At 41.1% G+C, this 10,779-nt stretch overlaps 2 protein-coding genes across 2 annotated transcripts in view; both read left to right on the forward strand.

Moving 5' to 3' along the window:
- The window catches only part of LOC110533770 (sestrin-3), a 17,172-nt gene extending 15,582 nt beyond the window's left edge, over positions 1-1,590 (forward strand). The window contains exon 10 of the mRNA XM_036990175.2: positions 1-1,590. This exon is cut by the window's left edge and continues 347 nt beyond it. The gene's annotated coding sequence lies outside the window, so the exon portion shown is untranslated.
- Positions 1,591-4,160: 2,570 nt separating this feature from the next.
- Positions 4,161-10,572, forward strand: LOC110533771 (spliceosome-associated protein CWC15 homolog). The gene is made up of 7 exons (XM_021618283.3): positions 4,161-4,267; positions 4,849-4,990; positions 5,143-5,255; positions 5,481-5,572; positions 5,666-5,779; positions 9,870-10,012; positions 10,105-10,572. The coding sequence occupies exons 2-7, from the start codon at positions 4,860-4,862 to the stop codon at positions 10,232-10,234; spliced, it is 723 nt and encodes a 240-aa protein (XP_021473958.2). The 5' UTR covers positions 4,161-4,267; positions 4,849-4,859; the 3' UTR covers positions 10,235-10,572.
- Positions 10,573-10,779: the final 207 nt, after the last annotated feature.

Consider the following 10,779-nt stretch of genomic DNA (forward strand, 5'->3'; position numbering starts at 1 on the left):
GATGAAGGAAATCCTATTGTGAGTGTATGCAAGTGAAAACGGGTGCACATGACTGACTATTATTATCCTCCTTTGCCAAAATCATAATGGCAGTTTGGCTTCAGTGACATGCAGTGGAGTGGTTGGAGTTCATGACTCACTTTTGGAAATTGTTTATCCAAGCAACCTCACAAAGTACTGAACTCCAGCTCTAAGGAGGATACTGTATAGCCAGAAACAGTGTTACACAATAATATACCTCTGAATGTAATGCCTTGATTTGAGACAGACCCACCAATATCAGAAACAATATTAGAAGGTTATCTGATTGACAGAACAAGCCCTTTTGTGGCACTCAGATATTTTAAAAAGTGCAATATGGTCTTTATTCTTCTTACCTTTTTTTATTATATATTTCTTGCAACTTAAAAGGCTGTGACAGAATACTTATGCTTTTCAGTCTATTTAGACCTTTGTCGATAAATTAGGCTAATTAAAATATTTACTGAGAATTATTTCTCTGCAATATATGTCCTAATAGAGACTGTATCACAGCAGGGAGTGCACAAGCAACATTATCAGAAATTGTATGATTTTTTTATTGCTTTCCCTCTCTCATGCTTTTTGTGACATATTTCTGTGCCAAATGTTTCTAACAGGGTCTGTAAGACATTCATCTTGCCTACTTGTCTATATTTCTACCAAATATGCAGTGTACAGTACAGACGTTAGATCCATGAGACATTTAAAATACAAAATGTGTATTCCATTAGGTATTACAGTACATTTCAGAACTGAGATAAGCTACAGTAGTGCTGGGAATGTGCTCTTTGTTTTTGCTTTGAAGTATCACCACGTGCAAATGCCTAACCCTGAAATCTGCACTGTTAACTTTGAGTCTCACCAGCATTTATTTGATGCTTATTTCTTCATCAGTGTAGGGTTGGAAAAGTCATGGTGCTTTTGTGAATGCTTGTTGCTCTTTGCACATTTGTGTCTGCACGTTGGAACGTTGGTAATTCCCAGTTGGAAATATGCAAGAAATTTTTATTTCCTTAAATCCTCTCTCTCTTCTCTCTAATCTTTCTCAAAAATTAAGACTTTGCATTGTATGTCTCAGATGCGAAATGTGTTAAATATTAGCACCACTCCCCCCATTTGTGTGAAGGTTTAGATAGTTTAGATGTATTGATCAAATTCTTTAAACATATCTCTGTGAACTCAGATGCCATTCACCAAAGTACTATTTACTGTTTGCCAACCTACTTTATATTTTTAAGGTGTTTTAATTGGGGGGGATAAACAGCTTGTATTAACAAGAACAATTAGGTAATGTATCATTCGAATTATAACCGATGAAGATGGAAGCTGAGTTGTCTAAACTTTACAAAATGATAATCTACTGGTCTGAGAGTTAAAGCTGCACTTTTGTTTCTCTTACCGAGATTGTGCTTCAAGATTGTTGGGAGGTCGTTTCTTCTTTATCAAAGCCACATTGTTATTTTTTCAATTAAAACAACTGTAAAATGAAAACTGTACAACTGAAACGATATTTCACACAGTGCCTGTAAGGAAATAAAAAAACAATAAAGAAGTTAAGAAATACATCTACATATGTGTTCTGTTTATTTGATTCATCAACATGCATCCTGATAACTTGATGTATGATACCGGTATGTGTGCTACATATCAAATCTGTTTCATCAGTCAACATTTTAATATCATAAAAATGTTTTTTATTTATTTTTTATTTCACCTTTATTTAACCAGGTAGGCCAGTTGAGAACAAGTTCTCATTTACAACTGCAACCTGGCCAAGATAAAGCAATGCAGTGCGACAAAAACAACAACACAGAGTTACACATAAACAAACGTACAGTCAATAACACAATAGAAAAATCTATGTACAGTGTGTGCAAATGAAGAAGAGTAGGGAGGTAAGGTAATAAATAGGCCATAGAGGCGAAATAATTACAATTTAGCATTAACACTGGAGTGATAGATGATGATGTGCAAGTAGAGATACTGGGGTGCAAAAAAGCAAGCGGGTAAGTAATATGGGGACGAGGTAGTTGGGTGGGCTATTTACAGATTGGCTGTGTACAGGTACAGTGATCGGTAAGCTGCTCTGACAACTGATGCTTAAAGTTAGAGAAGGAGTTATAAGACTCCAGCTTCAGAGATTTTTGCAGTTCGTTCCAGTCATTGGCAGCAGAGAACTGGAAGGAAAGGCGGTGTTGGCTTTTGGGATGATCAGTGAGATATACCTGCTGGAGCGTGTGCTACGGGTGGGTGCTGCTATGGTGACCAGTGAGCTGAGATAAGGCAGGGATTTACCAAGAAAAGACGTATAGATGACCTGCAGCCAGTGGGTTTGGCGACAAATATGTAGTGAGGGCCAGCCAACAAGAGCATACAGGTTGCAGTGGTAGGTAGTATATGGGGCTTTGGTGACAAAACGGATGGCACTGTGATAGACTACATCCAGTTTGCTGAGTAGAGTGTTGGAGGCCATTTTGTAAATGACATCGCCGAAGTCAAGGATCAGTAGGATGGTCAGTTTTACGAGGGTATGTTTGGCAGCATGAGTGAAGGAGCCTATTTTGCGAAATAGGAAGCAGATTTTAGATTTAATTTTGGATTGGAGATGCTTAATGTGAGTCTGGAAGGAGAGTTTACAGTCTATCCAGACACACCTAGGTATTTGTAGTTGTCCACATATTCTAAGTCAGAACCGTCCAGAGTAGTGATGCTAGTCGGACGGAAGGGTGCGGGCAGCAATCGGTTGAAGAGCATGCACTTAGTTTTACTAGCATTTAAAAGCAATTGGAGGCCACGGAAGCAGTGTTGTATGGCATTGAAGCTCGATTGGAGGTTTGTTAGCAAAGTGTCCAAAGAAGGGCCAGATGTATACAGAATGGTGTCGTCTGCGTAGAGGTGGATCAGAGAATCACCAGCAGCAAGAGCGACATCATTGATATATTACAGAGAAAATGTAACCCTGTTGCACCCCCATAGAGACTGCCAGAGGTCAACAGGCCCTCCGATTTGACACACTGAACTCTATCTGAGAAGTAGTTGGTGAACCAGGCGAGGCAGTCATTTGAGAAGCCAAGGCTGTTGAATCTGCCGATAAGAATGAGGTGATTGACAGAGTCAAAAGCCTTGGCCAGGTTGATGAAGATGGCTGCACAGTGGGCAACTGGGAGGATGTACTCTTATTCTCCATGGACTTTCTTCATGGAATTAGTGCTACAGGATGCAAATTTCCGTTTGAAAAAGATAGCCTTACCTTGAGTATATTGGTTCTTGACTTCCCTGAAAAGTTGCATATCGCGGGGGCTATTCGATACTAATGCAGAACGCCACAGGATGTTTTTGTGCTGGTCAAGGGCAGTCAAGTCTGGGGTGAACCAAGGGCTATATCCGTTCATAGTTCTACATTCTTTGAATGGGGCATGCTTATTTAAGGTGGTGAGGAAAGCCCTTTCTCATTCTTGAGATCGAAAAACTGTGCAGTGGTGTAAAGTACTTAAGTAAAAATACCTTAAAGTACTACTTAAGTCGTTTCTTTGGGGGTATCTGTACTTTACTATTTATATTTTTGACTACTTTTACTTTTACTTCACTACATTCATAAAGAAAACATTGTACTTTTTACTCCATACATTTTCCTTGACAACCAAAAGTACTCGTTACACTTTGAATGCTTAGCAGGACAGGAAAATGATCAAATTCAAGCACTTAATCAAGAGAACACGTGGCCATCCTTACTGCCTCTGGCCTGGCCAACTCACTAAACACAAATGCATTTTTGTAATAATGTCTGAGTGTGCCCCTGGCTATCCATACATTTTTAAATGGTGCCGTCTGCTTTGCTTAATATAAGGAATTTTAAATGATTGATACTTTTACCTTTGATACTTAAGTATGTTTTAGCAATTACATTTACTTTTGACACTTAAATACATTTTAAACCAAATACTTTCAGACTTTTACTCAAGTAGTATTTTACTGGCTGACTTTCACATTTACTTGAGTAACTTTCTATTAAGGTATCTATACTTTTACTCAAGTATGACAATTGGGTACTTTTTCCACCACTGAAACTGTGGAATGAAAATTTGGCTATTTTGAAAAACGTTTCTCACATGCCTACTGCAACAACGCGTTTCAAAATTGCTGTTTGACCTTTCCTAGTTCCGTAGGCTTTGTTCATACGCTGTGATAACAGCGTCTACAATCCAAAGCAAAGGGCCCTTTCTCTCCTGATAGTGTGAGGAAAAAGGTACATTTCCAGCAAACTATTCCATATTAGCTAGTTGTTTTTGAAAGAGAAAGATAGCTAGTTATGATATTATTTTAGTAAACCTGTAGCTTGCATTACCTTATGACAGTTATTCTTCCAGCATACTAACGTCAACTGGCAGCATGTAAGAAAGCTTGCTACACTACAGTAACTACTAACGTTAGCGTAGACAAGTGTGTTGGTGTTTGCTCAGCAATAATCAATACCGATGTTATAATAAAACCCACACAATGGTGAAATCGTTTGTAAATTATGGTTAAATGGTTAACTATATAGCAAGCCTATATGGATATTTTAAGTAACGTTAGCTAGCTACTGGGTTGCGGGTTGTTTTTCTCATGGCGAGTTAGCTAACGTTAGCAAGCTAAATACGGATTGATTTCTGTTAACGTTATGTTGATAAAATATTTTATCTATTTATATTTGTTGCCCTCTGTTCCAGCCAGCTATAATTAAATTCAATGGGCTTTGTAGGCATTGGAAACATGTTTACATTGCCAAAGCAAGTTAAATGGATAAACAAAGTGAACCGTAAATATTACACTCACACAATATTACAGAGCCACCAAAAATGACAACAGCCGCGAGACCGACGTTTGAGCCAGCGAGAGGGGGGAGAGGGAAGGGAGAGGGCGATCTCAGTGCGTTGTCCAAACAGTACTCAAGCCGAGATCTGCCTGGTCACACTAAGATCAAGTACAGGTGAGTGACACAACACCACCTATCCTTGTGGCATCTTGGCATCAGTCTTTGCCCTTGTGGCTAAGTCTTGCACCAGTAGTTGGGAACAGGTCCCTCTGGTTAAAGATAATGTGCTGTCTCATCCAGTATGTCTCCCTGTGTGATCCCCTCAGGCAGCTTACCCAGGATGCCCCCGAGGAGGTGCGTGCCCGGGACTTCCGCAGGGAGCTGGAGGAGAGGGAGCGTGTTGCTGTCCGGGAGAAGACTAGAGAGAGGGGACCGAGAGGTGAGTCTCCAGGCATACAAATAAACCCAGTCCCGAGATAAATTTTGACCTGAACGTAAAATATGTCTGTGTTTAACTGGGTGTAAAGAAGATCAATGGGATTTTTGCATCTGACATACTATAATGCCCAAAGTGTTGTTTATTTTGTTTTGTTGACATGGGTCATCTGCAGGGGATTCAAGCCAGCATCATTAAAATGGTGGTTTGACTCTTTTCAATTTTCAGAACACACCACATCCTCATCTTCATCCTCTAAGAGGCCCAGACTAGATCAAATCCCTGCTGCCAACCTGGATGCAGATGACCCTCTCACTGACGTAGGTGCCACCTGTTCATCCACCAGTCACCGTAAAGTCTGTGCTTTTTTTTTTTTAAACTCGGCCTCTAATCTTCATTGTTTTGTGGTGTAGGATGAGGAGGAGGATGATGTCTCTGAGGAGGACAGTGATGACGATGACACTGCGGCTCTGCTGGCTGAATTGGAGAAAATCAAGAAGGAGCGGGCTGAGGAGCAGGAATGCAAGGTAAGTCGCTACAAGACAATCAATCGCTGCTGGGTCAGTCATGCCAGTTGACTCCAACCAAGTGCAAATTTATTTTTCAGGTGTTGCTGAGTAGGAGCAGCAAATAGGGCTCTATTGACTTGTTAATATCAAACAAAACAATCCATTAATTTATCTCTGACAATTTCAGACTTTAAAGGTCATCTAATGTAGAGATGAGCATCTGTTGTGTAGATCCAGCCTATTTCACCTATTCATTTGCGATTGAGGCATTTAGCTATCGCAAAAATAATAATTTGGCTGTGTTTATGAACGTCTCAGGTAACATTAGAATCTGAAAAATACACTGCTCAAAAAGAGAACACTTAAACAACAATGTAACTCCAAGTCAATCACACTTCTGTGAAATCAAACTGTCCACTTAGGAAGCAACACTGATTGACAACAAATTTCACATGCTGTTGTGCAAATGGAATAGACAACAGGTGGAAATTATAGGCAATTAGCAAGACATCCCCAATAAAGGAGTGGTTCTGCAGGTGGTGACCACAGACCACTTCTCAGTTCCTATGCTTCCTGGCTGAGGTTTTGGTCACTTTTGAATGCTGGCGATGCTTTCACTCTAGTGGTAGCATGAGACGGAGTCTACAACCCACACAAGTGGCTCAGGTAGTGCAGCTCATCCAGGATGAGCTGTGGCAAGAAGGTTTGACGTGTCTGTCAGTGTAGTGTCCAGAGCATGGAGGCGCTACCAGTAGACAGGCCAGTACATCAGGAGACGTGGAGGAGGCCGTAGGAAGGCAACAACCCAGCAGCAGGATCGCTACCTCTGCCTTTGTGCAAGGAGGAGCAGGAGGAGCACTGCCAGAGCCCTGCAAAATGACCTCCAGCAGGCCACAAATGTGCATGTGTCTGCTCAAACGGTCAGAAACAGACTCCATGGGGGTGGTATGAGGGCCCGACGTCCACAGGTGGGGGTTGTGCTTACAGCCCAACACCATGCAGGACGTTTGGCATTTGCCAGAGAACACCAAGATTGGCTAATTCGCCACTGGCGCCCTGTGCTCTTCACAGATGAAAGCAGGTTCACACTGAGCACATGTGACAGACGTGACAGAGTTTGGAGACGTCGTGGAGAACGTTCTGCTGCCTGCAACATCCTCCAGCATGACCGGTTTGGCGGTGGGTCAGTCATGGTGTGGGGTGGCATTTCTTTGGGGGGCCACACAGCCCTCCATGTGCTCGCCAGAGGTAGCCTGACTGCCATAAGGTACCGAGATTAGATCCTCAGACCCCTTGTGAGACCATATGCTGGTGCGGTTGGCCCTGGGTTCCTCCTAAAGCAAGACAATGCTAGACCTCATGTGGCTGGAGTGTGTCAGCAGTTCCTGCAAGAGGAAGGCATTGATGCTATGGACTGGCCCGCCCGTTCCCCAGACCTGAATCCAATTGAGCACATCTGGGACATCATGTCTCGCTCCATCCACCAACGCCACGTTGCACCACAGACTGCCCAGAAGTTGGCGGATGCTTTAGTCCAGGTCTGGGAGGAGATCCCTCAGGAGACCATCCGCCACCTTGTCAGGAGCATGCCCAGGCGTTGTAGGGAGGTCATACAGGCACGTGGAGGCCACACACACTACTGAGCCTCATTTTGACTTGTTTAAGGACATTACATCAAAGTTGGATCAGCCTGTAGTGTGGTTATCCACTTTAATTTTGAGTGTGACTCCAAATCCAGACCTCCATGGGTTGATAAATTTGATTTCCATTGATAATTTTTGTGTGATTTTGTTGTCAGCACATTCAACTATGTAAAGAAAAAAGTATTTAATAAGAATATTTCATTCATTCAGATCTAGGATGTGTTATTTTAGTGTTCCCTTTATTTTTTTGAGCAGTGTATATATATATTTCAAATAACACTAGTATTTGTGTTAGTTTGTTACTGTAGACTATATTTAAAAACAAAAAACACCAAGATTCAAGTGTTCAATCAGTTTTATTCGTGGAGTGCCTTTGTTACAACTATGAAAACAGAAAGCATATTTGTTGAAACACGGCAATAGCTTAAAATAAATTGAAAAAATACCCCAACCAGCAAGACGCACAATCAAAGTGAAAAAATCAGTAGTCTACACATTATAAGCAAAGGGGTGTGCTTGATAAATAGTGAAAATTGGCACAAAAGCAATAATGGCATTATAATGAATGTAAGTGTCGATATGGCAGCAGTCAAACCATTTATTATTGTCAGCTTGTGCTTACACAGTGTGCATATTCACGCAATGGCATCAGTTGGAGCATGTCCATGTCACACAGACAACGAAAGCTTGTGAGTGCGTTGCTGATGTTGTTTTTCCGCTTGAGATGTAGGGTCCGCGCTCTGTGGTTACATTTTGTGCTGATAATCGGCCTGTAGCATTGTCACCTGCTTGTTCTACCAAACCGTGCCGTCCCTTCCTGTCTCACCTTTCATTTGTTTCAGCCTTTTTTCGAGCGTAGGCCTCGGGGGTGTAGGTTCAGGCTGAGGCTCAGAATCAGAAGAATAATCATCAGAGGTCATGGTTAATTTCTTCCTCAACTGAGTCGTTTTCGTTCAGATTTTGTAGCAATGCTAACTCAGCATGTGCATCCATTCGTCTTGGTCTTCTTGCCATTGTAAATTATGCACACTTTCCCTGTGTAGCCTACTCCAAGTAGGCCAGGGTGGACTGATATAGGGTACATACCATTTTGAGATTATAGTTAGAATAACAGAATGGCCGGTCCTGTTCTTCATTCACAGTTGGTGACATTATTCCTGCATCGTTTGCTTCCCCTCGCTCATCAACACCCATTCTCTCTTATCATACTTTACTTCATTTATTTCATCTGTTATATGTGTGAAATTAATGTTGGTTTAGGTTCAGTTTCGAAGATCTTATCATACTTTACTTCATTTATTTCATCTGTTATATGTGTGAAATTAATGTTGGTTTAGGTTCAGTTTCGAAGATCTTATCATACTTTACTTCATTTATTTCATCTGTTATATGTGTGAAATTAATGTTGGTTTAGGTTCAGTTTCGAAGAAATTATTGGATTGATTATCAACTGGGCACGGAACCTTCAACTATCGGAAGAGCGGAGCAGGCCCTACTGTTGGGAGGAGGGGCATTAAAAAAAATGACCTGCCTTCCTAAAACTGGTTTATAGCTCCAGTTCTGTTTGTGATATTAATATTCTAACGACAGTGTGTTATTGATACAGGAATTAAATTGCTCCATGTTTTAATACCCAATTAAAATTAAACACACTGTCAATTCATAAGGATTTGTAAGACCCTTCTAGAAATAATGGACAGAGCCCAGTCTTAAAGTCAATCAGCAGAGTTTATTCACGAGAGTACTGAACACGATACAGGTTACCACAGGTTATAAACTGAAAATGACGTCATTAGTTCCAGTACCAACCCGTCTCTTCTCCCACCCTGGTACAAAGGCAGTATCTCAAGCCTTCCCACATCGTCTCCCTACCAATTTAATATAATTTATGGCTGAGCCAAGGTCTTCCGGTGTAGATAAGCATTCTAGCCAGTCTGAAGATTTAGTTCATTAATTTCTACCAAGGAACAGACAGTCATTGTTCTAATCCTTGATTATATTTACACACATTATATTCAGTACTAGGATCAAGAAAGATACATATACAGTAACATAATAGTATTCTGATTAGTACATATACAGTAACATAATAGTATTCTGATTAGTACCAATACAGTAGCATAATAGTACATCCTGATTGAAATGTATACATAATTAGTCATTATAGATAAAAATTCCCTTAACAGTTATACAGACTTATTTAGGAAAAATCATGACTTCCAACATTTCGGAGTAATAAAAAGTTGTAGGTAATGAGTAGTCCAAATGACCGCTTTAGCAGTTCTAGCGTTAAACATGTTGACCTTTTTTGTAGATTTTTTAATATATATTTTTTAGATCAGTGCTTGTTGTGCAACCATCTTTACTCAAGGCCAATCAGAAAGCGTTGCTAAGAGCAATACTTCAGCGAATGAGAGCTTTGCACCTGGTCTTCTCTGACCAACATGTTTCGTGTCCTGTGCCAGGAGCGGGAGCAGAAAGCAGAGGAGGAGAGGATCCGCATGGAGAACATCCTTAGTGGGAATCCTCTGCTCAACCTGGCTGGACAGCAGCAGCAGCAGCAACAACAGATAGTCCCCACCCCGAGTGCCTTCAGCGTCAAGAGAAGGTGTTGAGAGACACACACACACACACCACAGCTTAGAGCATGGCTGTGGATGACTGTTGTTTTACATCCTCTCCTGTCTCTTTCTCTCTAAGGTGGGACGATGACGTCGTGTTCAAGAACTGTGCAAAGGGAGTGGATGAGGCACGCCGGGAGAAACGCTTTGTCAATGACACTCTGCGCTCGGAGTTCCACAAGAAATTCATGGAGAAATATGTGAAGTAGCACTTGCAGCTCTGCTATGAAGGTGTTCCATTTCTTTCTGCTCTGTTCCCAGTTCTAAGAGGACAAGGAGGACGTGATAGAGATTGGTCTGAAAACATTGAATGAGCCTGAAGAATGGTGTCATCCGTTGACATGGAACACGCACAAAATCCTCTGTATATAAAGTAATCTAATGCCTGACCTGAAAACAAATTTCAACTAGTTTTGTTTCGTGTACAATCATTTTCCACCCCTGAAAGGAATGGTTGCAATAGTGACATCATCAATGTCAACTTGTTGTTATTTAACTTTTACCTTTTTTTTAAGCGCCAATGTCAATAAACCAACAAAAAAGAAAACCCTGTGTCTGTGAGAGGGCCTTGATGCTTTCCTCAGTGATTTTAGCTTTGTGCCGGGAGAATTCTGCAATGACTTCCATTAAAAGCTCGGCAGCAAGACTTTTTTTTCTATCCTTTCAAAAAAATAAAAGGTCTTTGTGGTACATGAACGCCTCTGTGGCACATTACCTTCATGACTGACGCCTTTAATTGAGGAGATGAAGAGGA

Source organism: Oncorhynchus mykiss, chromosome 10, assembly GCF_057628025.1.
Source record: "Oncorhynchus mykiss isolate SJ-2025 chromosome 10, ASM5762802v1, whole genome shotgun sequence".
NCBI lineage: Eukaryota > Metazoa > Chordata > Actinopteri > Salmoniformes > Salmonidae > Oncorhynchus > Oncorhynchus mykiss.